Source organism: Nelusetta ayraudi, unplaced genomic scaffold (assembly GCF_046127955.1).
Source record: "Nelusetta ayraudi isolate G7.1 ecotype Tasmania unplaced genomic scaffold, CSIRO-AGI_Nayr_v1 ptg000165l, whole genome shotgun sequence".
Lineage (NCBI taxonomy): Eukaryota > Metazoa > Chordata > Actinopteri > Tetraodontiformes > Monacanthidae > Nelusetta > Nelusetta ayraudi.
In genome coordinates, this window is record NW_027466215.1 from 428,433 (window position 1) to 455,979 (window position 27,547).

At 45.2% G+C, this 27,547-nt stretch overlaps 1 protein-coding gene and 1 long non-coding RNA gene across 7 annotated transcripts; one reads left to right on the forward strand and one right to left on the reverse strand.

Annotated features, from left to right (window-relative positions):
* The first annotated feature begins 25 nt into the window (after positions 1-25).
* Positions 26-26,615, forward strand: phactr2 (phosphatase and actin regulator 2). 6 transcript variants are annotated; one of them, XM_076014101.1, is made up of 13 exons: positions 26-245; positions 15,167-15,355; positions 16,035-16,109; positions 16,259-16,411; positions 17,916-18,161; positions 19,650-20,175; positions 20,441-20,613; positions 20,689-20,845; positions 21,655-21,710; positions 22,281-22,342; positions 22,818-22,955; positions 23,824-23,900; positions 25,898-26,615. In XM_076014101.1, exons 1-13 carry the CDS (start codon positions 62-64, stop codon positions 25,911-25,913), a joined length of 2,052 nt encoding a protein of 683 aa, XP_075870216.1. In that variant the 5' UTR covers positions 26-61; the 3' UTR covers positions 25,914-26,615. The 6 variants fall into 6 exon arrangements, with proteins under 6 accessions (XP_075870216.1, XP_075870217.1, XP_075870218.1 ...); XM_076014102.1 differs by having other exon boundaries at positions 29-245; positions 18,024-18,161; XM_076014105.1 differs by lacking the exon at positions 26-245 and adding an exon at positions 4,748-4,845.
* Positions 239-9,127, reverse strand: LOC142880300 (uncharacterized). Its single transcript, XR_012925418.1, has 4 exons — positions 4,804-9,127; positions 4,414-4,516; positions 1,609-2,556; positions 239-565 (listed from the first exon to the last, which is right to left on the reverse strand). It is a non-coding gene; the product is annotated as an uncharacterized LOC142880300 (long non-coding RNA).
* Positions 26,616-27,547: the final 932 nt, after the last annotated feature.

Consider the following 27,547-nt stretch of genomic DNA (forward strand, 5'->3'; position numbering starts at 1 on the left):
CACAAACACACACAGTGAGCGAGGCGGGGGCTGGCTGGCATTTGCTGATGTGGTCTATCTGATGTTTCCTACTCTGTACACTCACTGCGAGTCACCGATCCCCATGGCGGAGGAGGAGGAAGGGGACACTTACCTGGAGCTGAGGCAGGTCCCTCGGCTGTGGCCTCTCCAAAGGACCCGATCCAAGAGCGACGCTTCTGGATTCCGTGCTAGGGTGCTGTGCAGGCTCCAGGGGGCTCGTTCAGGTAGATGGATATAAAAACCTAACCGCGGAACCTTGGCACTCCGCTAACACACAAAACTAAGCTTCAGCTTCCTTGCTTTGCATTTTTTTTTTTTCATCATGGTGAAAATGTTTCAGGTGGTTGACTGGAGGGGAATTAACAGCATCTGTCGTTCTGCAGCAAAAGTGTAGTGTCGTGCTTATCTTATCTTATCTTGTCTCTTTCTTGCTCCTGACTTGACAGCATCTCAGTGAGACTCAAACCTTTGCTAGCTCCCCGCTTCTACTTCATGAAGGGAGCAAAGAAAGTCTTCACTCTTCCTTTTCTCGCTTTCCTCTTCACTGCAAAAAAAAAAACAAAAAACACATGAACGGCTATTTGCATGTTCTTTCTATTCATTTCTACTAATCTAATTATGCATGACTTCTCCTTTTAGATTTTTTTTGTATCATTTGCTGTGCAACAAAAAGCAACATTTTATACAAGCTTGATCTTAAAACATTAAACTTTGATTTGAAATTAAAGTCATTGACAAAATCTACTTAAATAAATAATTCATAAATTCGATAGACAGTGTGGGGGGTTCACACTTTTGCGCGGCACGGTGTCAAGCCTTGGCCACGACTTTAACCAACCGTGTTTAAAGTAAATGTAACGCGAGCGTTTTGCCCTTCCTGAGGCCTTGAGCTGTTAAGACCGAAAGGATCGTCTCTGCCTTGTCAGTGGTTAGAACCACTTCCTATCAGTTATCTCCAGGGTTTGAGCCTTGAACCTGTGCAAAGCTGCATGTTCTCTCTGCAGACACACGCTTGCACAACTGATGTGCTGCTTTTTCACCATTGGGCAATTTCTTTTGCAGTTTAATCGTTTGATTAACTGCAACATCTAAGTGGTGTTTATTTTAGGAGTCGCAGATATCGTGCTTGACTATGGGCCACCACACAGGGAGTGCTCTCTGTTTATAGGTTGGTTCTAATCACAGGAAATGATTATGAACTGCTGCTGCCGGTTTGAAATTTAAACCGTGGCTTGTGAGGAGTACCTTGGTGGTGTACTCAGGCTTTCCCCATAAAACAGCATCTACAATATAATATCAGAGCAATGTTTCTTTAGTATTTATGCTCCTTTTGCCTGTACACACAATCATACTATTAAAGAAAATAGTTTATGTGTTGATAGGCTGTATATCTGACAACAGAGGGAGCTAATCACCCTTTTTACACAGATGCAGGCACAGAAGCGATTAAAACCATCCATTTGATATCACAACATATCATATTCACATCACCACATATCATATTCATTTTTCATGTCATATATCATCTATATTTCTCATATCAAATTGGGCTGGAGCCCGAAGAACCTAAAAATCCCCTCACTTTACGTAATGATCCTACTTCCCATCAGTTCTCCGGGAATATTCTTCAAAGGCAGCCGTGCGCTCTCCAAGGGACAGAAGTAGTGACATCCATCTCATTGATATATGTATAATTTACAGGACTTTATTTGAGTTTATTTTAAGTAATGGGAGTTTTTGTTTCGTTTGTTTTTTTTCTTGGCCAAGCTTTATTGCCCCAATGGGTGACATTATGAGAATGAATGGTGAAAGGGAAGAACGTCATGTGCAGCACTAAAAGAGACAATGGAAAATACACTGATGGTGATGAAGAATGTAAAGGGTCACTAAACACACATACCCCTATGCCTCCAATTTAACTTATTATAGATATACATATATATTTACATGTGTAAAATAGCAAAAATATTTTTGTGTATATGTGGCAGAAAGAGCATATGTTGGCTGAGTCAGTCGCTGCTGGTCATTGTAAATAGTGTTGTCTCCTTCACACTGCCACTCTATTGGTCTTTATGTAATTACGCAGGCAGAAGAGTTGAGGGGGGAGACAGCAAATGAGGGAAAACGTCGTGAAAATAAGGGTTGGATGAAGAGGTGCACAATGGTGGGAAGGCCAAGGAGAGCTATTTTAAGACAGAAATGCAAAAGAGGGCCAGAGGAGAATCACAGGGGGGTGGGAGCAGATGCAAGTGAAAGAGGGAGAGAGGAGAGGAGAGAACATGATGATTAAGAAGGAAGAGAGGAGAAATAGAAACGCTGCAGAGGAGGAGAGAGGAGAGTCGGCTTGCTGTCTGCTGTTTGTGGGTTAGCTACTCTCCTCGAATAACATTGATTACAGACCCTTTTAGCCTGCAATGAGTACTTGTTACAATGCACTGTAATGCCGGAGCTGAGCTCACACACAGTCTCTCCTGTTGCTGACGGAGCCTTGAGGTTTGCGCTGCTTCTCCAGTAATCAGCGGCTCCATCTGCGACCTGGTCATTTAGTCGGTTGGGTAATGATTATTTTAGCGATTTATTTTTAAGTGACATCGTTTTCACATCGATGTTGCACCTTCAAAAGAGGGAGTCGCTCGTTACTGTGCCCCGACGTCGTGACTTTTCAAGAGGTCATCTTTTGTGCAGAAAGTCCCTTGTTCTGCATGTGCAAATAGGAGAGGGAGGAGGAAAAGGAGGAGGAGGCCTCGGGGAGTCATTAGGCACAGAAGCTAAATGTCAGCGTGCTAACACGCTGAGAATGACGACAATGGTGTGCAATTGTTCTTTATTTATATTTGTGTTTTCAAGCGTCGTCATGGGGATTTATTTAGTCGTTTCAGTTGTCCACTGAAGTCAGGCAACAAAATGTGAAGAATGCTGATCGGCTCCGTCCTCCAGTTGAATATATACGTTAATGTTCTTTTTTTCTTTTTTGCATTTCCGATATAAATATGAAGTTGTCACTATTGTTTCCGAATACGTCTTTAACACCTTTCGCCCTCCTCTCTCTTTGCTGTGGTCACAGTCTAATGTGGTCGTTGCTGTCATAGCTTCAGTCTGGTTCTTGCCGAATCGTGTCACTGTTCTCACCTTCGCTGGTGAGAAAGGGGCCGTCGTGGACGGCCATGCGCCTCAAACCCCGGTTTACCTCTTAAGGACTGTGGCAATGTGCACGTTCCTCAACGCCTGTATTTCACTTGTGCGTGATCAAACGTGGGTGTGTGTGTGGGGGAGAGTTGCTCGAACTGATGAGCCAATCGTTTCTCTGGACTGCACCCTCCTCCCTCCTTCTCCAGCATTAACCCGCTGCAGTTACTTGATAATCCTTTAACTTTAATGTTGAAACACGTCAACGGAAAAATGCACAGGACGTTATTTTTAACTTGCCTGCACACTTTGCTTCCGTCGTAGTGCAGCAAAACAGGAAGAGGAATGTTGTTCAAATAAAAGAACATCTGTATATATAAAAAAATCTAAGTAATTGTATAATTGTAATGGCTTTCTCAAGTACTCGGTATCTGTAAGTATTGGTGCTTCCCTAATCAGCACACTGGGCCATTCTTTTCACTCTCTGAAGTATCTGCACTGTATTCTCTGAGTTGGTTTATCAAAGCAGCAATGAATATAGCCTCATTTGTGATGGTGGCCTGACTTAAAAATCATCATCTACCTGATCTATCTGTGTCTCTCTCCATTGAGCTGTTCCGCTAAAAGCGCCCCCTGCAGGTTTGGAGCCCTTCCGTTGCAGTGACTGGTTTATGCAGCCTTTATTTCTTTTTTTTCCCGTTTGCATGTGTTTCCTTGGTTTGCATCCGTTGTGTTTTGCGTCGCTTCTCTGTTTGCAGCGCATTTGATGATTAAATATATGTTTTTATGTCTTGCAGCACGTTTCTTTTTTTTTTCCGTTCCGCGCCATGATCCTGCCACCATGTGTTGCCATGCGAATTTGCCTTGTTTCCATACCTGCAGCTGTTTTCGCCGACTAAGGCGCATTAGGAAATTGTATTGTGTTTGGCCCTTGTCGGCCACCGTACACATTGAGCCTTGGCACCACCAGTGAAAAACACACCTCCATTCCAACCCCTCCAAAAATATGACCCTGATCTGCCTCGAGGTGGCACTGTCTGCAAGAGCCTCCACCTGCCCATCAGCATGTTGCATAAAGCACTTACTGCATCCACCTCTAGAGCATATTATGCAATTATGTTTCTTGAAAGGTCAATTTGCATTTGCTTGAAGAGTAAGTGCAGTAAAAAATAGGGGGTCTGAGAAAGCACACAGACAACAAACAGCAAACACACGGCAGCACCTGCTGTTTCTTTCCTCCCTCCAAACCTGATGTGACCCCCTCACCTCTTCCATCGCTCTTTCCCCTCCTCTCCTTGATCTCTTCTTCCCTGCGTCACTGTGGGACCTCAGCGCAGGAGGGAGATGTGGAGGCTAGGGAGGCAGACAGCTGTGAGAGGACCATAAAAAAAATAGAAAATAAACATTGACAGGTGGAGAGGAATTGAGATGGATGGATGCAAGGGGGAGAGACACATGTGGATGTGGAGAAAGAGTCGCTGAGATGGAAACAAACATTAACTTTTAATGCTCTGTAGTGGAGCGGGGAGGGCTGCGGGAGGGAGGAACAGAGACAAATGGAGGGGGAGAAGGAGGGGGAAAGGAGGGAGGGTGAAGCGGCGACGAGGGAGGGATGCAGTGAGGCGGTGTGTCGGGAAGAGGCAAGGATCAACTCACACTGCCGATACCGCCGCCTGGGTCAAGTCATGGAACATGACGGTGAGTTTTCCTCCTCCTCCTCCGGAACACACTGCGCTCGCCGGCGCATCTCTCTCCTTGTCTTGGTGCGTGTTGTCCCAGCGTCTCGCCTGCCTGACCGTCTTCACAGAACAGAAAGCTTGTTTCGCGCTCAGGAAATCTTCCAACCATGAGCTCTTTAATGATCTTGTCGGAATTTGCCTCTTGGTGGTCAGCCAGGCGCACCAGCTTATAGATCTCCAGCAGATTGTTTGTCATATGGATTTCGAGCCCGTTTGGTGACTTCTTGAAATATTTGCGATGACCACTCACTTAAAGGAGAGAGACTCATGTGTCCCACTGAATCATGCACATGAGTCAGTATTTGTATGGGCATCTGACCATTGTTGTCACAGATGATCTGGCTCGTCCGCTGTAGCCTCTTGTGCTGACCAGAGGGGTATTTTTTTTTTTCCTGTACTTCCTCTAATCCAAAATAAATCAGCTGCAGCAGCAAAGTATGCATTATGTGCATGATCACTACTTTCGGAGGTGCAAGCGACTGCACCGTGCAATATTAATAAGATGCTAATGCTGCGAGTGAAACACTTAATAAGATTATGAGTGTCTATATTTTCACTTAACTAAGTTCCTGGTGGACTGCGAGGTCCACTTTTGGCTCTGACACATTTTGCGTATTTGTCTTTGAAAAGCAGACGCGAATCATCGCGCCCACGGTTTGCGGCATCGCGTCACAGTTTCCTCGACCCGATGATGTGAGTTTTACCTCTGAGGTAACACAGCACCTGTGCTTCTAGGTGGGCCCGGCCGCTGGCCAACTCAGACTAAACGGCTGTGACAGTGCGTTGCCACGCTGCCTAGTGGAAGCGGCGAGGCTATATTAGGCCCATGTTATCTAATATAGCATAATTGCTGTTTACAGAGGTCGTCGCGTCATGTTATTTTGTTCAATAGGAGAAAAGGGACCTGCAGAATAGAGCAGGGTTCAAAAGGGTAAGAAAGAGACGTTGCCAGGTGGGGCTCTAGGTGCACATTTGCATGTGGAAATTTCACTTGAGGATTGCAAAGTGCGGTCGGTGCTCCATGGCGACAGGCTCCGTTCACACTCTGTCATCTTAATAGAGAAAAAATGAGAGTTTATTTGCAACTTCGACAATCTCAAAGTGACACATTCTGTTGCCGTTTTTGAGGAGACATTTTGTTGCTGTTCCCATTTTTTTTTTTTAAATCTATTCCTTCTTGCAAGACCTGAAGATGTTCACATATTAAAGTTGCACAGCTAAACCGCCATGGTTTGTACTTGACTATGTGAATTTTACAGCCAGTGATTAGAGGGCAATCGTGTGCATTTTATTAATTAGCCAAAAGCCAGACCCCTGAAGCCACAGTGTGGTAACAGACCTCAGCGCATCTGTAAAAGACAGAGGCTGGTCAGAGAAACCATCGTCAACCGGTGGCTCTGTGCATTTGAAATAAACAACAAAAAAAACAAGTTGTTTTAACGGCTGACACGACTCAGCAGACATGACTGACAGCTGCTGTATTTTCTTCTTTTTTTTTTAAATGACACACGACCGCAACTCTACAGTAAATATGTGCTCGTAGGGCCTCCTGTGGGCCAGATGGGAAGGTGTGAAGGTCTGTTTACGCTAAGCATTTACTCTCCTCACAAGAGATCCTCTTCAAAACACACAATGGCTTTTGTTTCCCTTAGAAAACTGCTCTCTGCAGACTGATGTTGCCATTATACCTCCCTCCTCCTGCAGCCTTAATCATGTGGTTATTACACGACTGCCGCTCACGTCGCTACTCGCCTCGTCTCCCTCCCTCCCTCCCTCCACCCTCTCTCCGCCTCTCGCCCTGTCTCTTCTCAGGCTTTCTGGCCGCCGGTCTGGCAGGATGTCAGCTATTGATTTATACGAGCAACATTTTAGCAGTGATGCTGGCTTATGGCTTGTGCCGAATAGAATACAACAAACAAGGGATCGGGTTACAGACCGGCTGACGAGCACGTAGGAGGAGGAGGAGATGAGGCAATACTGTACTGCTGCAATTAGAGAGTGTAAAGTTAATATCAGGGGAGCTAAATTAAGTTAAATCTTAAATTTAAGGTGGGCCTATAAAGGTGCCGAGGCAAGATGATATGTCGTTGATTGAGCAATCTAGTTTTTTTTCTGTGGGGAATTAAGACGTAAAGACAAAATCATGCACTCTTTTAAAGCAGAGCTGAATGGAGTTTATTTTTAAACAGGGAATTCTTTGTTAAAGGGCCTGACAAGTGCTTATTAATTTGTATCTGTACAATTCTCCTCTAGCAGTTTGATTGCACCCCACTGCAGAATTAATGCCAGCCTTTGTTCGACTCTGACACCCCGAACCCCTAATTCCACTGTACAATGGACGGTCTCTACTTTAGTGTTTCACTTATCACCAATTATTTGGAACACTCGAACACCTCGAATTTGTCCAAAATGAGAGATAGATGCTGAAGTCCTTTTTTTTAAGTCTTCTTCAGCTCGTCTTGCCTCTACAACTGAGCCTGTTCCTCACTGAGTCACAGCTCGTCTGTTTTCACACCTGCTTTTTGTTGTTCAGACTGTCATCCCAGATATTTAAAAAAAAAAGGTTTGTTACTTCGTCTCATGCAAAATCGAAGGGCCTACCTTTTTGCGCTCGCATGCAAATTTGCTTCCCTGCCGTGTGGTTATGACAGCATCATGGGACAGCACCTGGTATGACTTGATCGCACGGAGGATTGAGAGGCTCAAAAAGGAGCACTTAAACAATTATTACCTCTTGTCCTGCTGAGGTTACTACTTAATATTTGATGACTCCCTTCCTTTCGCCTCTCTTGTTTTTCCTTTGGCAGTTCCGGTCAGTGAAAAGGTCAGGTCTCCCTCTGATGATCCCTGTTAGTTGAGGTCAGGGAAAAACAGGCGTAGTTTTGAGAAAAGTCTCGGGTCATCAACACAGACGTGAGAATTCATTTGAAACACATTCCTTTGTCGGAAAGAAAAGACTTTCATTTAAGGTCAATACACTCTTGTAAAACCTCACATTAGAAACTTCAGTCCTCCACGTCACTCAAGACAGTCAGTAATTATTAATTCATATGGAGGATATAATCTGAAGTAGAGATGAGTCAATAACCAGTCCCTTGAACAGTTTCCTGTAGATGAGCTTTGACATTCTTCATTTCACCTCTTTTTTGCTGAATTTGCCCATCGACTCTTGGTTCTATGTACAACGAATGAAAGCGAAATTAGAAAACAGAAAAAAAAAACAAAAGTTAGTGTTACTGTCTTTGCAAGAATCAAAAGCACAACACATGCATGTAAAGACAGAGATTAAAAGCCATGCATTTTTCTTTGAGAGTCTCAACCTCTTGGTATAGCATCTGACTTTCATATTCACCTGAAAACAGATATCTGTAGTTTTCGGTTTTCTCAAGGCTCGAAATGCACAATCATGTTATGCGTTGGGCTTTGGGCACAGTAAAGTCTGGAAGCAGGGGGTTAAACACTGGCTTGAATTTTCTTCCTTGACTTTCATTTCGCATGTTAACTGCAGGGTCGGCTCAATGCGTCTCTTACATACATTCAGCATATGTTCATGATGCATCATGGTAATGACATTACCGCCCTTGTGATGCTAACACTGTCATTTTCCTCTGTTAATTGAACTAAGCGCTTCCACCTTCTGCTCTGTCTTCCTGTGCCAATTATCTGTTCCGATCTCATTGGCTAACAGCTTCACTGTACGAGCAGTCTTGAGAGAGAAGCGAGGTGTGAAGAGGTAGACCTTTAAAAAAAAAATAGAAATGAAGAATTTCTCAGATTTTTAATTTTGCAGTTCACGTTAAAGGTAAAGTGGGCTGCATACAGGATGTTTATTAGTCAACTGTCAAAACGGATGAGTATCTTTCTCACTTGTTAAATCAAACACTAGATGGCAGTCTTGGCTTTAAAGCAAAATTATTTCATTTCAGGATCAGGAAATTTTGATGAGACCTGACTCTCACTGCGAATGTATGTGTGTGAACATTGGTAAGGGGTTATCTGAAACTAAGCGACGGGCAGTTTGTTGACTCTTCTTACAGATAACCCCCCCTCCTACACACACACACACCACGCCCCATGAATACACACATAAATAACACCATAACTTAACTGTAGCTGACCCCGAATAATATTTTTTACAGCAATGGCTATGGAGACATATCAAACAACCAAACCTTGTGATTACTTAGTTTTCTCAGTCCTAAAGCCCCCTTTTACCCAGCTGAGAGATTTACAGTGCGGCACACTGGACAATGACGCTCCTCTGATAGGATTTTACTGCTTGTGCTACTCCATATTCAATGGACACATTGAGCTTTATCATGCAAACCAGCTTTCGCTTTTTTTCAGCGATGAGCAGTACAAGAAATAGCCCACAATTAATACAGATAGTACAAGAACACAGCACATGGTACCATTGTAATGACGAGGCAACTCTTATGGTGCAGCACTGAACAACTCAGCAGAACCACACCATTGTGCAGAAGCAACACCTGTTATGACAGTCTAAGCCAGTGGTTCTCAAACTTTCTCTGTCACGCTCCACCTTGGAGGAAGAAAATTCTTCATATTTTTGATCAATTTTTAAAAAATTTTTTTAGAAGCCCCAAATTTGACGTGGCTGTGTCTTGAGGGATCCTGATGAACCTGCAAGTGGCCCCGTGTCTCTAGGACAAACTTGACCCCATAGACTTGAATGGCATTAGGGTTAGCGATAAGGCTGGAATTAGGGTTAGGGTTAGGGTTACTGCTGGAATTAGGGTTAGGGTTTCAGGGTTCCTTGTGGGCTAGAAGCCCCAAATTTGACGTGGCTGTGTCTTGAGGGATCCCGATGAACTTGCAAGTGGCCCCATGTCTCTCGGACAAACTTGACTTTTGACCCCATAGACTTGCAATGGTATCAGGGCAGTGGTTCTCAAACTTTCTCTGTCACACCCCACCTTGGAAGAAGAAAAATTCACCATTTCAGCTCCAAATTCAAGACTCAAAATTAATTTATTTTTCAAACCAAAATGCCGCAAGTAAAAGAAGGCAGTGCCAAACACCCCTCCCCCTCATCACACTCCTGCCTTGCAGGCTAAGTTTAGGACGTCCACTGATATGGGAATAAAAGTGTTATCATTATGCGCTGAAGTATCTCCTCTTATATGTGATATGACCCCAAAACACAGCATACGCACATAACTCCTGACAGGCCTGCAACAGTCTTCCTGTCTGAAACAGCCGGTCGGCTGTTATAGGTTCCTGATCCCTGTCACTTTCAATGCTGGGACCAACTGAATTAAAACATAAATCCACCAGCCTTTCTCTGGTCTTTCAGATGAATTTAAACAACTGGGAGTTGGTTTATCATAACCTGGTTGCATGAGCAAGATATTAACGTTTATTTTTAAATATCATTTAAGTGCTCATTCTAAGAAAAATAATAGAATGGCACCCACACATAATGCTTAAAATAGTGCATAACCAGTGAATTTGAAGTGGGCAGCAAAGCATATCTTACATCGTGGATGTGACACGACTTCTCAGTTGACTGCATGGAAATTACGTTTTCTTTTAAAATGGTCTATTTTTTTTTTTCTTTCTTTTCTTAAATGTCACGGTAATTGGTGGAGGTGGTCCCTCAGGAAACAAACAAATTCTTTAACACGAGTGGCTGCTCGTATTTTCCCTCTCTCTCTCTCGCTGCATTTGTTTCTATTTTTCATCGACAGCCTATTATTACCCTTATCTACCCCACCCACCCACCCACCCCCGTGTCAAATGGCGGCTGGAGGTGCCGGTAGGTGCCACCCTTTGACCCCAAAAACAGCGCGCTTAATCTGGCCGGCGGAATGAGAGGCAAACTGGCGGCGGCTCGCAGCAGGAAGACGGGGAGGGAGGGAGGGGAAGTTGCGCTGTAGTAGAGACACACTCTCAGTCGCTGCCGGACTTTCCACACACTCACGCACTCAACTGCAACTTTTGTTCTCCTCGTGTCTGGAAGATGAACGCCGCACTCGGCCGAGGCTTCGGGCGGGATTTGCCCGCCAGGACGTCGTGGTAGCGCGGGGCTTCATTCACTTGGACTGCTCGGTCCGGTCCAGCCCCACCGGCTCGGTTCGGTTCGGCTCGGCTCGGCCCGGTGGATATGGGTCAGACTGCCGTGTCTGCCGTGTCTCAGACGGCGAGCGGTGAGTGTGTGTAGTCCCCTCCTCTCTTGTCCGACACACACACACACACACACACACACACACACACACACACACACACACCGTTATCTTCATTACTGGGTTTGTCTGCTCGTCTTATCCTCGCCGTGTACTCGAAACTCCTTCCTCAGTTTGAAGCGTAACGGCAGCATTTAAAAAAAAGAAGAAGATGAAGAAGAATCGACGCGCTAACACAAAGTTAGCCAACAGTCAAGTAAACTCAAACTTGACCGTTATTTCTTCGCTTTCCATCGTCTCCACTTCGAATTTTATTTTTCATCTTCTTCTTCTTCTTCTTTTTTTTTTTTTTTTTTTTTTTTTTTTAATCTTGTTGGTTTCGAAACACAACATTCGAAAGGGCTGCCAGTGATGGAGTGAGAGCTGTTCCTGTCTGAGTGTGTACGCAGGCTGAATCGTCGGGTGGCCGTTGATTTTAAACCAGTCGGTCCAGAATGAACTGAGGGGAAGCGGTTCACTGCTTCGTTTACCCGCAGGTTCGAGGACGGAGGTTCTATTTCGGGGCTCCGAACATTTTGCATTTGACTTGGTTTACGTCAAGGACGGCTAGCTGAGAATGCTCTGCGTCAGTAGGTTGGCGTGTTTGGTGTTTATCTTTTGTCGGGCTAAACAGGAAATCTCGGCCGCCGTAGTGGTGGAGGTTTGACAGTTGCAACGCTCAGCGAGCACACAGGGGGGGGGGCTTCAAAGCTCTCATCGTCAAAATGCCCCTTGACTAAATCAAGTTGAGGGAAGAAAAAAAACAACAACCCCAAGGCTTGTTTTTTTGTTTTTGTAAATGGCATGATTCATATAGTTTGCCTATCAAAAGCGATTCAGCGAGTCCTGTTTTAGTAGCCTGACGGTGAATCTTTCGTCTTGTTTGCCTTCTTTCGCCTGGTTTCAGTCGTTACATTGCCAGATGTGGGGGGAAAAAAACCACAAATTCTCCCTGTTGCTATTGATCGTGTTACACAACCCTCCTCTGCAAGCCGAGCTCCATATACACGACTCCTGCCGCTGAGTGAGATGTGTTGCACAAACTCTCGCTGGCCAACTTTCCAATGGTTTGCATGCATCCAAGCGAGGGAGAGTCAAGAATCCCAGAAAGGCCAGTAAAATCTTCACCTGGATTGGCCCCAGGGTTTCCAGTAAGAGCCCAACAAAACAGCCAAACAGCCGGAATGTTCCGTACCTCCAGACTTAAAAATACTTTTTTGTTGTCATCTGTGCTCTTGAGTCTGGATTTCAGCCGTAAAAGTAAACATCTTTATGAGCTGTAAAGTTAGTGGGGTACAGGAAGCCACGAAGGACTCCAGGTGACACACAACAACACTGGGCCTCTTGTGCAGCAGGCATCGAACCTCCTGCTTGCATGGATGTATAAATTAATCGATTTGAAAGGGGAGGGGGGGTTTATGGGTGTCGGGCAACTGGAGGGGAAGCAGGGCTGTCAAGCTCACACTGAAAGATCATGAACACAACACCAAGGTTGAACGAACTCTGACACTGAGAACCATTAGTACATCATTTCCTGTTTTGATTTTCTCAGTCCGTGTTGTTGTTTTTTTTTTTTGCTTTACACTCTGACTTTGCAAGTTCTCAGGCCCTGTGAGTGTCATGGGTTAAGCACAACTGTGTTTTTCTGGCCTACATTTAGAAAGCTTTGGAAGATATGACCCAAGTGCTAAAACTCCAGCCTGTGCCCAGAGCGGTCGCCGCCCTGCCTCCCCTCACTTTGCTGCTTCTGTTTTTTCTTTCTTCCCACTTTTGCGCTCATTCTTCGTTTTTTTAAAACCCTCCTCCCTTCTCTTTATTTTTTTCTCACTTCTTCCCTCTTTCCTCTGTCCTCTCACCACCTCCATCCCTCGGTTCCCGGTTCCTCCCTCCCCGGTCACTCGCAGTCAGGGAAGGAAAGGAAGCCTCTCCCTTTCCCCTCCTCCTCCTCCTCCTCCTCCTCCTCCACCACCTCTGCCTCCTCCACAAGTGTTCCCGCTATACTGTCTGAAGAGAAATGGACGCGGTCCAAAGCAGTTTAATATAGCGCAGAAGCAGCCCCGAGAGAGATGCGTTCCATCCCCACAGCTGCTATACATCTTCCCTCGTCCTGACTCACCTTCTCAGCAAAATGTCAAACGTCATCACTCTGGAAATAAAAATGCATCTCTGCCAAAGGGGAGAATAATAATAATAAAAAAAAAAAACACCAGTGTGACGAATGGATTGGCGGTGTTACACAGTTGTGATGCGAAATGTCATTCTTGAGATGAATGCGTGTGGTGACACATTTCGCGCCTAAAACTGTCCAGGTTTATTTAGCCTGTGGTTTTAACTGCCTTCAGAATGCTACGTGCCAGAAAATGAACCATTGTGCTGTTTCACCCCAGGACTCTGGGGAATAGTCACATCCTCTCCAGATGTACTGCCAACTGCACTGTGTGTATTTTTTTTTCATACAATAAGACTGAAATCCTACAAATGTAAATCGCTACTTTTAAAGAAAGTTTTTTTTTTTTTCCCAGCGAGAAGTTGACATATTTTTTCTTGCTTTCTTCTTCTTCCTTCTGTCCTGTGTGGAGCCACACAATCATTTGGTGCTTGTTGTTCCACCCTGAGCTTTTATAATGAACATAATGGTGACGGTTATTGCTGTTGCTGTTTTTTTTTTCTTCTTCCCTCTTTCTACTTTCCCCCCCATCGTTAGCTGTTTAAACACTGCTATTGTTGTGATTTGATATCTCACAGGAACAGGAAATAAGCGTGTTGGCTGCGTGTATGTGTTTGTGTGGGAGAGCATGTAATCGCTATCTGGAAAGACCCTGTTGTGAACCGCTCACTGTCCACGTTGTGACCCCCTCCACCCTGCCGTCCTATTCTTTCACTTCTAGCTGACGCCGTGTGCTCATTTATGAGGTTTATGAGAAGTAAAAGCTGACAAAAGATCTGATTATTGACCACTGAACTCCTGAAGTCCTGCAAGGAATTAGGACTCGACCACAATGGGTTTTGGCAGGTCAGCTAAATGTTATTGTTATTCAGACTCAGAAAAGAAAAAACTTCCCCAGGGGGCAATTAGAACTTTTGTCCTCTGGACGATATACATTTATTTAAAATGAATAACCAATGTAAAAGATCAAAACTTTTTCGATTTAATTTATTAGCATTTAGATTCGGAAAATTTAAAAAAGAAGAAACCTTTTATTAATCCGACTTTGGGGAAATTTGCATAACTATAGCAACAATACAATAAAAAAAAATTGTGATTATGTTAATTAAAAAGGAATAAACAGGCTTCATTATCATTTTGTTTACTTGATTTGCCCTAATCGTAGCCTTGGTTTGGCAAACATCGACAACTTTCTTTGGCCCTGTTCTCAAAATTTAAACTGCTGATTTAAATAGTAGTCATGGTGGAGCCCCTTCACTGGCAAGCACCGTCACTGCGTCGGCTGTAGTTCATTCGCGACGAAAACGTAACATTGGGAAATACAGGGACCCTGCGGTGCTCCCAGCACTCGTGAGATTTCAGTGAGCAAACCAAATCCTTCCCTCTGGCCTGAATCTGAAGGATCACGTACCGCCTCTCTTTCCTCTGTAAAGTCCTCTCAGGACACAAACACACTGTATTCCAGAGAGTTCACCGCACTTCTAATCTTTCAACAGGAAGAGGAGGTGGAGCGGTGGAACTGCCGCACTCAGCAAATAGTGCACAGTCGTCGGGGAAACAAGTAACGGATACTTGAAAATAGGGATGCAAATTATCAATGAATTCATTAATCGTTAGTTGATTGACCTTATTGATCAATTAATGATTAATTGATGAGAAGCAATTTTTCTTGAGAACCTAGATTTTACAATGAATTTAACAAAAAAAAACATTGTAAAATATTTTCAAAAAACTGCGACTAATTTAATTTAATTGATTAAATTCTTAATCAATAATAATCAGTTGTTAACATCTCTACTCTGCCCTTGTTGCACGCTGGTGTGCTATATTTTCACAGCAATGCTCGTCACAATAAGTCAAATCCCGAGATACGGTCATGATTTAACAGGCCGAGGTTTCAACTCTGCTTTCCTGCTGTCGCCTCGCAGTCGATGGCCTTGAGAAGTCCTCGTCTTTGGCCAGCTGCGACGTGGTGGTGGACAGCAGCGCCGCCAACACCCAGAATTCCCACGCGTCCCGGCAGCAGCGCGGCAAGCTCTCCTCGCTGGGAAAACTGTTCAAGCCCTGGAAGTGGAGGAAGAAGAAGACCAGCGACAAGTTCCAGGATCTATCCAAGGGTTGGTGGCATTTTATGACATCTGTGTGTGTGTGTGTGTGTGTGTGTGTGTGTGTGTGTGTGTGTGTGTGTGTGTGTGTGTGTGTGCTCTCCTCGGTCAACATGGTGGCTTGTGGTTGTTTTTTTTTTTGGTGCAGCTTCAGCGTTAACAGGAGGCTCCTAGAAGTGTTTTAAAGCGAAGAGAATGAACACTCTGTTCCTGCTTTTCCCTGATTCATTGCCAAAGTGATTGCCTGGAGGGGAACAAAACGAATCAATCTAATTATAGTATTGTATTAAGAAAAATACAATTATATAATTTCTGAAATACAATTTTAGAAAGAAACTTCTCTTTCAAAGCTCCTCTGTTCCTCCCATTCCTTTCCTGGCTGCGCGTCTGCCGTTTATTATCGGTTTATTTAGTTTCCACCCATCGGGGTCGCAGGCCAGGAACAACCAGAGCATTCCTTGGATATTTCAAATAGACTAAGTGTCCGATAGAAATCGATTTACTCGCAGAATGAGATGCGTCCCTGGCGGCATCCGCGAGGCCGTTTTCGCGCAGCGAGTGGTGAGAGTTGCAGCCACGGCTTTCGCAATAAGGGGAAGAGTGTGCCTGCGGTTGTGCCGTGCGTGTGTAGGCTTCTGTGTGAGTGGCGGCACTAGTCGTTCCTGATTGTTCTGGGCCGTTTGACTTCTAGTGCTCGAGAGGAAAATCTCCACAAGGCAAACGAGGGAGGAGCTCATCAAGAAAGGAGTTCTCGTCCCCGACCAAGGTTCGTCTCAGGCTTTGCGTTCGCCGCTTCATTTCTTTATTTAAAAAAAAAAACAAAACAAAACCCTGTTGGTTTGTTTTGTTTTTTATGTGATGAGTAATATATATTTACGTGTGTATAAATCAACCACGCCCCTGCCTGCCTCCCAGATGAAACTATCAGCAGAGAGAATTTGAACGGCCATGCCACATCCGGCGTGACGTCAGAGGAGGTCAAAGTTCACATCGAATCTCCAGAGAGTCCAAATCAGGAGCAGGAGAAGGAAGAAGAAAGCGGGCCCGATGGCACTGAGGATAAAACAGGTGACCACTACATATCTCATCTTTTTCACATGCACGCTTTTTCTCCTGTTTAACATGATTAATTTTTTTTTACACCCAATGTGCCAGAATGTTCCCTTCCAAGTCTCACCGCTTTTCTTCTGCAACTTGGATGTTTTCGGTGGCTACAGTCGTTTCCATTAACCCTAGAATTGCGCAAAAACCTAAATCTCGCAAAAAAAAAAAGTGGTCATGGAAATACGGACAATTCTACGCTCTCGTGAGGTGGTTGTTGAGACGTATGGATATGGAGGTATATCGCCAAACGCAATGTGATGAAATGTCTCATGTTACTCTCACAGTAGAATTTTAGAACCCTCACACTCTGGCTTTCGTGTGCTTTATTTTAAGCTCTGAGTCTTTTCCTGGTCAATCCGGTGAACGGTTATCGGGATCAGTTTTCCGGCCGTCACTGAATCCTCTGCGGCGTCTCCGACTGAGTGCTAATGTGCTCCAGTCGCTATTCCCTCTCTTCCAGCCCATCAGCCTGCTGCAGGGCAGGCGGGCACTCGCTGCAGGCAGCCATCTGCTAATGTCTTTCCCCTCTCTCCCTCTGGAGACGGCCTGACGTTGCTCTGTCTGATGCTGCTAAAGTGTTGTGCTGTTTTCATCTCTGAACCCTGTTAGCATTGAGCTCAGGCCCATTTGTTTCTTTGCCAATAATCTGGAAGATCTCATCCTCAGAGGAACACACACACACACACACACACATACCTTCACAAGCAAGGTCAGGAAGGTTAATGGAGGGATTTTATTAGATCGCTACCGCATGGACAGTAGCTGCTCAGGGGCCATAAGTGAAACATCGTGCGTTCCAGTTATCAACCTAGAGTTGTAGTCGAGACCGCGCCAACCGAGACCAAGACTGTGTGTGTGTGTGTGTGTGTGTGTGTGTGTGTGTGTGTGTGTGTGTGTGTGTGTGTGTGTGTGTGTGTGTGTGTGTGTGTGTGTGTGTGTGTGTGTGTGTGTGTGTGTGAGAATCGCGGTTTGAATTGCATGCGTGTGAAAGTCTGTTATTTTGCATTTTAAGGTAGTTTTAAGCCCATAATGTAAAGTATTTCTTACCAGAAATCGGCCAGGTGGGCCGACTACGGGTTTAGTGAAATGGACAAAAGGGCTTGCGTTGCGTTACGAAATGCGATGAAAAAAATGATCTGTCATCGCAGTGTTGGCTGAGTCTCAACTGGTTTTAGATCAAAAATCCCGAGTCCGCCCAGTCTGAGACCGAGACAAGACTGAGTAAAAATGCCTCCGAGTCCGAGAGGAGACTGAGACCCTTTAAAAGTGGTCTCGAGACCAAGCCCAATCTCGAGTGTTACAACACTGTATCAACCCAGCCCGTCTCTGTCAGTCTTCCCTCCTCTGCTTGTCTGCATGTCCGTCTGTACCCTAGCCTCTGTGCCTCTGTCCCTCTGTCCCTCTGTCCCTCTTCCACGTCTTCTAAACGGCGTCTCTTTTCTTCCCTGCTTCCACCTGCTCTGCTCAGAGAGACCCGATACTAAACCAGTCGCCCGGACCAATCAGGTGCGTCCTCGAGAAGCGCAAGCTAAAAAGCAGCAAAGTGCTACCCTGCCCGCCTCCTCTAAACCTGCAGGTGGCACCGGCGCTACGGTTAGGCACAGAGATGGTGCCACGGGGACTAAAAAGGCCAGTAAAGCCGCCAGCAAGGCGGCCACGTCCGCTCAAGCGAAAGCTAGCCCGCGGGGCGCCTACAACTCCAGTCGTGTGATCGGTAAGTGTGGCTGGACGGGGGCGGGAGCCTGCCCGCCGTGGCCGCCTGCTGCCCTGCATGCGCCGCCTTGCTTGAGCCAAGGTCACGGAAGCCAAAGAAGACCCAGCATGAACCCGTCGGAATCGTCAGCCGCACGCAGTTGTGTTATTTTATCCTGGCTTCTCTTCAATGTTGCGTTTTCTTTTTCTGTGGAGGTTTCCCTACTCGAGACCAGGTGGAAGTGCCCCCATGCAAAAGCAGAAGTGAAAACCTCCTTGTTTGGCGCTCTAGAAAAAGCTTGCAGCGTGTTCAAGTGCCTCAGCGTGCACGCAGTGTAAAGACAGAAAGAGAGCACCCTCGAGTCAAGCCACATGGCTTCCATCAACCCTGACGGGCTCATATGATTTTTTTTTTCTTTTTTTTTTTCATGATGGCATGTTTGTTCAAGCATGATCCACCAGAGCTTACTTGTCTCTGTTTAACGGCCCTGAACGTTGCATGTGATGTTCATGAAGGGCTTCTTTTTTTTTTCTCTCTTCTCTCCCTCTCTCATCGAGGTTTTATGCAAAGGCGCTCGGGAAGTGAAAAAGAAAGAAGTCACTTCATTGTGTTTGGATGGATATTTTGCGGTCACGAGTTTTCAACAGCACACAGGAACAATTCACAAGCTGAAGCTTGAATCATGCCGCTCGGCGTCACCTCGGGCGTCTGTTTTAAAGATGCAGATGGATATTTAAAATACACAGCACTTGTGGGCTCAATGGGAAAAGTGTTTCTCTGCTCCCAACTGCACGAGCAATGCAATGCACACAGCGTGAAGAAAACGCACATTATTCCACTGTTATACTGCATAACCAAAAGTATTAGGTCTTATCTGTAAGAAGTGTTTTCAGTGGAGTCAAGCACACACACGCGCACACACATGTATATACCTGTATATGTATATATATATATGTGTACCTGTATATGTATATATGTGTATATATATATATATATGTGTATATGTGTGTGTGTGTGTGTGTGTGTGTGTGTGTGTGTGTGTGTGTACATATATATATATATACATATACACACACACATATATATCTACAGTATGTGTATGTATGTATGTATTTAACCATTTGCCAAGAATTTGTGACAAACTCCGGCTTGGCTGAAGATGCTGCCTGGGTGACTGTGAGGGCTGATGTGGTCTTCACTCTAGATTTCTACTGCAATTTTAGCACAGTTCCGCACACGATTGGTTTGCAGAAGAGCGGAAAGATTTTAAAACTTCACCACAGGCGTCCGGCTTTTTCTGAAACTGCTCCTTTGTCACCTAAATTTGTAGCTGACAGCAAAAAGATGCATGCAACCCCAAGATGTTCACTTAAAAGAAAAGCAAAAGTATTTGACAGGTTGAGATTATCCACCGCAAGCATGCTTGGAATTAGAGGAAAACCTCATCTGCCATCGTCGTTTTTGTCTGTTATTTTTGTTCTCTCAACTCCTTCTCCTCCTCCTCTTCAGCTAAATCAACCCATCCAAAGAAAACTGGAGGCCCCACCAAAGCCGCCGCTCCCTCCTCCACTCTTCCGGCTCGCTCAGCCAAGGACGCTCGAGGTGCGCCGCGGAACGGTGCGACAGACGGTGCCAGGACCAACCGGAAATCGGACACAGCCGCCTCCTCTTCCGTCCCGGAGAATTCCTCCGCAGAGACTCAGAGTCAGCCCGGGGACCTCAAGTCCTCTCCGGCCTCCTCAGACACCAAGTCTGCTTCAAGGGTTAGGACAGAGGAGCCTCAGGCTGCTTCTCAACCGGGTCAGGGCTCGAAAAGTGTCCCCAAGGCCTCTGCTGCAGGTGAGGAGACCAGCAGAGCTGCGGCTCCTGCAGACCAGTCCCTCCATAGCGATGACAAGGCTGCAGAAGACGGCTCCATCACACAAGGACAATTGGACGGTTGTTCAAAGGAGCAGAAGCAGGAGGGAAGTAGTGGGGAGGAGGCAGAAGAAGTCAAGAAAGGAGAAGATCAGTCTGCGCAGGAGACTAAACAAAGGTGAGGGAAAAAAAATCTATTTTTTCCTTGCGCTAGAAAAATATTGTTTCTGGAAATTCCAATAACTTCTTTTGTAATTCCTTTCCTTGACTAAATTTAATGTTTTGAGCTATTTTTAAGAATATATTGCAAAACTTATTTAAGATCCATAATTATGTATTTCATTTCATTCATTCATTTCATTCAGTTGAGCAAACAATTACTAATCCCAGAATGTACTCCTTCCGATCAAACGCCTCTATTCAATCTGTTTATTCTCCTGCAGCTCGGCGGAGGGTCCGACCGAAAAGCCGCAGCGTCCCAGCGTGAACACGGAGCAGGCCCAGGTGACGGTGATCCCCGACAGGCCCAGAGACAGCCAGACGAGCGACTCGGACTCTGACGGACCAATCCTGTACCTGGAGGAGGAGGACGAGGAAGAAGATGAGTACACCAACAGTACGTATACGATCGGCGCAGGAGAAGTCGGTTCTTGTTCTCGCTACACTTTGACCGGCGTCTCCTCTTTGGAAGGCTCCCTGGCCAATAAGATCCGTCGACGGGACACCCTCAACATCAAACTGAGGAACCGGCCCAGTATGAGGGAGCTGGAGGACAAGAACATTCTGCCGCGGAGCTCGGAAACGGAGAGGCACGAGCTCCGCCAGCAGATAGGCTCCAAACTCGTCAGGTGCTGTGACTGCACACACACACACACACACACAGACACACACACACCCAAACAGTCGACGAGTTGTGAAAATGTTGCTTTAGGTGTGAAAGAATCGGGGTGATTTCTTAGGTGTAGTTGTGGGTGGTGTTCCAGGACAGATTAATCATGATTGGTCTGTGCTGAAGTTTTAGTTTGGGGTTTTTTTTTTCGCACGAGAAGATGCAGAGATGCTGGCGGCAAAAAGCCTCCTGGGTGAGCACCAAGAAAAAAAAGGTGTAAATTATAAAACGACTTTTTCACAACTGAGAGCTCTTGTTGGTTTGCACTTCCATCCAGAATCGTAGAAATAATGAAATGAATCCCCTCTGCAGACCTTGTGACGGCCTGCGGTTCCATTACCCGTAGAATTGCACAACAGCTGAATATCGCAATAAAGATCTGTCTTTTTTTTTTCTCCTCATGATTTTTCTTACACCCGACGTGCCAGAATGTCCCCTTCCGAGTCTCACCGCTTTTCTTCTTAAACCTGGATGTTTTCTAAAGCTACACGAGAACCAAATTCTTGAATACAAGGATAGGTGCGTTTCCATGACCCCCTACAATTGCACAGAAACCGTAATATTGCGATAAAAAACTGGCAGTGGAAACACCTAAACTTCGGGAAAAAAAGGTGTTTTTCCGACGTATCGACATAGAGGTGTATTGCAAAAGTGCCATGGAAACACGTACAGGGTCACATGACCAGTTCACTTCGAGTGGAAATGGCACGTTGTGTTTGGACGGAGGAGGAGACGGACTGATTTTTTGGACTGTTTTTTCTTTCCCAGGCGTCTCAGCCAAAGACCCAACAAGGAGGAGCTGGAGCAGAGGAACATCCTCAAACGTGAGTGTGTGTGATGTTTCTCCCGAGGTGGTGACAGAGTCACGTGCTCCTGTGAAATTTCTCCTTTTATGTCACTACAACTTTATTTTTATATTTTCCTGAATTGACCACCTCAGTCCAATAACGCTTTTAACATCTCATGCGGCAGAATCGCGAGAGTCAATAAAAACCCCCAGTTCCTCTGCAAAAGGCTGCCAGATCAAACTGGCGCTCTCTCAGTAATGTCTTCCTGGAAGGGGGACACTGTATTGTTTGTGACCGTGATTAAATATTTATACTGTGAGTGTATACCTTTACTCTTATTACTGACTGATGCTCATAAAATGATGTAACTAGACTGAGCAAAGTGGATCCTGGAAGTTTGGTTTGTCTTGTGGGACAAAAAAAGGGAACTGGTTCGCTGCGCTGGCCAAACTGCTGTTTCATTCTCGGCCACGGTCACTAAAGGTTAAGGGGGTGGACGAGTGTCCCCGGGCGCTGTCCCCAAGTGGAACCAACACGCTCGCTCAAATCTTTAGTTTTACAATTTTGGATTTGGAAGTAACCCTTTTTTTCTTCTCCGTTGTGCAGAAAGGAATGAAGCAGAGGAGCAGGAAGAGAAGCAAGAGATTAAGAGGAGACTCTCAAGAAAGGTTCTGTAAACACCGACCCACCAACACACACACACACACACACACAGATAGAGAACAGGACACAGTGAATCTATATTTAGCAATGCTTGAAGGCAGAAAGATGCTCTGTCCGATAGATTAGGCCACCAAGTGGACACAGATAGAAATGTGGCTTTTTCTCTCATTTCTTGTCTTGTTGTTTTTTTCTTCTTCTTAATGTGTTACAGATCTGTAACTTCAAGTCCTGTTTTAGACTGTGATCAAAAACGATTCAACAGGCAACACTAATAAAAGGAAACAGTGATTTGACAGTGATATTAATGACACACGGTCTCATACTGAAACAAAGTCACGCAGAAGTCTCAGAAATCTCACCTCTTAACCGAAAAAGAAAGCGAGGAAGTGGTTGAAGTTTGTGTTTTTATTATTTTTATTAAAAAGAAAAAAACACTTCAGTGGTAGTTTTTTAGAATCAAGAACTTTGTGTTTCTTCTAGTTGAGCGTGAGGCCTACGGTGGCGGAGCTGGTGGCTCGCAGGATCCTGCGTTTCAACGAGTACGTGGAGGTGACCGACGCCAAGGACTACGACCGGCGAGCGGACAAGCCGTGGACCCGCTTAACGCCGGCCGACAAGGTGCTTTTTGCTGAAATGTGGCTCCGTGAAAGAACTCTGAGGCGGTTAAACGGTGTCGCCCAAAGAACAAGGAGCACGTGAACGTCTCAGCGTTACACTGTGTTATTGTTAAAGGCTTATTTCCCAAACCTGGGGGGGGGGATTAATCAGGCGCTCTAATGGCTTGAACACAAGTGTTGGCTCATATTTAGCCTCCAGAGCTTTAGCTCGGTTGGGCAATAAAAACTGGCTGTGATAAGTAAGATGTGGAAACGGAAAGTGCCTCTGCCGCTGATGACGCTGGCGGGGAGAAGTTTCCACGTTCGGCTGCCCTCTGCTGTCCATCTGTGGAACTGCACAGCACAACACATTCTGTATAGATGCACACGCAATGTTTTGTTTGGGTTTGAAATTCCAAATGTTTCCTAAAGATAAATGCTCCAAGTTCAGTTATGATTTCAATAACTCACTTGCATACATTTTCAATTCAATTCCATTCAATTCAATTCAATTCAAACAACTTTATTAATCCCCGAAGGCCAGTTCAGTTTACAGCCTCGAGTCATAAGTACAACAAAAAGGGCACCAGACAACAAACAACACAAACAACCTCCACTCTTTCTTGAAAATCTGTTAGCTCCACCCTGAGGGCATCAATTCAGTCGCTCATTACAGTTCGTACAAACTGCAGCAGGTTTAACAATATATTTTATTTCAATGTGGTATTGCTCCAAGCCGCTGCAATACATTCCACTTCACATTCAATTCACGTTTCAGCTCACGAGGAGCTCGGAATACATCATGGAGGCCCTGAGACCCGATTAAAAACCGTGCACGTTTCAGATGAGGTGTGTATTTATTTAATCGCCCTGCGTGTGTCCGTCCTCAGGCCGCCATCCGCAAGGAGCTGAACGAGTTCAAGAGCCGGGAGATGGAGGTCCACGTAGACAGCAAACATTTCACCAGGTACTGACTGGCAAGCGGTCAATAAGCCTCCACCACTCAGCTGGACTCCGGCTATAACTTAGCCTTCATTAGTGCTTTATCGCCACTCTTTATTAGATCACAGTGATCAATATTTACATTACACCGGCTCCCCCGAAGCCATTTCCCAGGCAAGTTGAAGACGTGATATACACCTGGCAGGACTCCAGTTCGTTAGCATCCGGCCAATAAAGTTCAGGTTTACTCGCTCGGGTGTTATTGGATATTTGTGATGTGTTGATGCCCTGCAGCCCAACTCTTTGGTGTGTGTGTGTGTGTGTGTGTGTGTGTGTGTGTGTGTGTGTGTGTGTGTGTGTGTGTGTGTGTGTGTGTGTGTGTGTGTGTGTGTGTTTATTGTAAGCACACAGGCTGCACATTTAGGAGGCAGTCAGAGGCTTCACATTCACTGGCGTTGGCTGATATTTGACCCTGACTGTCGATAGAGATAAACAACAACAACAACAAAAAGAAAATTCCGCTAGACTACCAGTCAAAAGTTTGGACTTCTTCTTTATCTTTACTACTTTCTACACTGTACAGACTGAAGACATCAAATATATGGCCAAGATACGTGGATTAATGTGGCAAAGGAAAAAATACAGAAATGTGTTATGTTATATATATTTTATTTGAAAGGTGGCTATCATCTAAAATGTAAAACTTGTTTCAGTTAGTTCACACTTTTTTGTTTAATACATATTCAATACGTGTTCATTCACAGTTTTGATGCCTTGAGTGACAATCTACAGTGTAGAGAGTCATGAAAATGAAAGAAAAACCACAAAATCAGAAGTATATGTCCAAACCTTTGTCTGGTAGTGAACATCTGCTGTTAGAATTTGGGCTTTTTTCATGTCTGTGGAATTTCACTGGGAGTATTATTGCTGCTGGTTCTTTCACTTTGGAATCTTCCAAGCCAATATTTCCCCTCTGTATAATTTCACTTAGATCCTTAAGCAGTTCATCTATTAGGGCAGTGGTTCTCAAACTTTCTCTGTCACACTCCACCTTGGAGGAAGAAAACTTTCCTTGGGCTAGAAGCCCCAAATTTGACGTGGCTGTGTCTTGAGGGATCCCGATGAACCTGCAAGTGGTCCCATGTCTCTAGGACAAAGTTGACTTTTGACCCCATAGACTTGCATGGCATTAGGGTTAGCGATAAGGCTGGAATTAGGGTTAGGGTTACTGCTGGAATTAGGGTTAGGGTTTCGGAGTTCCTCATGGGCTAGAAGCCCCAAATTTGACGTGGCTGTGTCTTAAGGGATCCCGATGAACCTGCAAGTGGTCCCATGTCTCTAGGACAAACTTGACTATTGACCCCATAGACTTGCATGGCATTAGGGTTTGCGATAAGGCTGGAATTAGGGTTAGGGTTAGGGTTACTGCTGGAATTAGGGTTAGGGTTTCAGGATTCCTCATGGGCTAGAAGCCCCAAATTTGACGTGGCTGTGTCTTGAGGGATCCCGATAAACCTGCAAGTGGCCCCATGTCTCTAGGACAAACTTGACTTTTGACCCCATAGACTTGCATGGCATTAGGGTTCGCGATAAGGCTGGAATTAGGGTTAGGGTTAGGGTTACTGCTGAAATCAGGGTTAGGGTTTCAGGGTTCCTCATGGGCTAGAAGCCCCAAATTTGACGTGGCTGTGTCTTGAGGGATCCCGATGAACCTGCAAGTGGTCCCATGTCTCTAGGACAAAGTTGACTTTTCACCCCATAGACCTGCATGGCATTAGAGGTTGCATGAAAAAGGGGTCCATAAAAGTGTTGTGATTTCCTTCTAATTTGGCACTTAGTCTCTCCAACGTCTTGAGTAACTTTAATCATTTGACATCCTCAACGAGAGTATTTAAACTCACCTTATTTTTATAAAACCACAGTCCGAATCGCTGCTATTTCAATCTGCTAAGAAATCCACAGTCGTCGTTATTGATCACGTCCTGTTTCTGTGTGTGTGTGTGTGTGTGTGTGTGTGTGCAGGTTCCATCGACCTTGAGTCCGCTCGCTCTCCGCTGGACCTTAGCAACGCGAGCTCCGCCTCTGCTCCCAATGCCATCAGTACCGTCATCTCGCCACTCCAGTCCACCTTGTCTGTGGGCTCCTCGTTCACCACCTGTCGTGTCTGTCTGTCTGTCTGTCAGTCAGTCCGTCTGTCGTGGCAGCCGCAGGTGCATCTTAAGGCCTCGGCCTCATCCACGGACAACGGTGGAGCATTTGCACATATTGAGTATAGTCAGAACAGTGTTTTGTAAAGTACTTCATTTATTTATTGTGTATGGCCAGAACCGAATCCTGTACATTTTTATTTTTATTTTCCTCTCAGTGGTAACAGGAGGATTCCTAGCAGTCAAACACAGGGCTTAAAGAGGCCCCCTACCAGGCCCCACCTCCTAGAAACAGCTAAATAATGCTGAAGAGAAGTGTTTGTGCACTTGCCAAGCTATGCCTTGAGATAAACAGCCCGGTGACCATATATGGGCATGCCCCAGGAAGCGGAAGGCAGGCTCGATTGGGTGTTTCTGCTGCTGATGTCAGTGCCTGTGTCACAGATCAGACGGGAGGAAGAGGCCTTTTGTTCCGCTCTGATGCGCCTCCTGGAGACGCACCAGATATAGTTTACGCGTGTTGCCACTAGGGGGCCTCGCACCATAAAGGTTACAGAATGTAACGCCCGGGGATTTAGAAAAGAGATGGGGGGGGGGGGGAACTGCCGGTGGACCCTTCAGCACGATTCAGGTCAAGCCCATTTAATTCCTTGTTGATTATATTTTGGCATCATTTACTCTCAACTCCGTGGTGTCATTGGGTGCAGAATCCTTTCACAAAGTGCTGGAGCTGCTCAGAGGGCTTCGAATGTTCTTTTTATTTCTCAGCGTCGATATGTAGTTCAATTATGCTTTTAAAAAAATTCTGATTTGATTTAAGGAACTTCTTCCTCTGAGGCATCTTAACTCGCTCCGGTAAAGATTTTAAATTTACAATTCAAATTTCAGCCCCCTCCTCCCCCCCCCCCCCCTTTTTTTTTTTTTTTTTCCAACATGCTCAGAAATAGAAGCTGGGCCACCAGGTCCCTCGACACACAAGGAGCCCAGTCATATTTAAATGGAAAAACTCTGGAAATAGATCCTGAGCATAAGCGGCTCTGCAGCTTTCATCAAGACGTGAGGAAGGAGATGAACTCAGATTGCACTCGGATGTGCTTCTACCTGGACTCAGAGTAATTATGTCTGAGCCTCTGCCATTACTCTGTAATTTGTCAGAGTAGGGCATCTGAAATTGCTTGATTTTCTTTGTTGCTATCTCATTTTTTTTTTTTTATTGAAAGTTCTAAAAGGTTTGACCCACCGAAAGCTCCCTTTGTGGAGCTTTTTGTCAAAGGACACCTCGCTGAAAGAGCCTCATCAAGGCAGCGATTTATTTGCAGACAAACATTTCAATTCAGTCGCAACCTGGCCGTTCATTAGCCTGCAGCTGCAGGTCGTCAGCCTGAATACAGAGTTGTGTTTTATCTAAAGCTGCGTGTTTTTATTACAAGGTCTTAATCAGGATATATTAGCAGCAAATGCAGCTCTTAAGCTTTTAGGACACTTTCGGTTGTTAATGGCATTCAATCAGAAGACGGATTTAAAA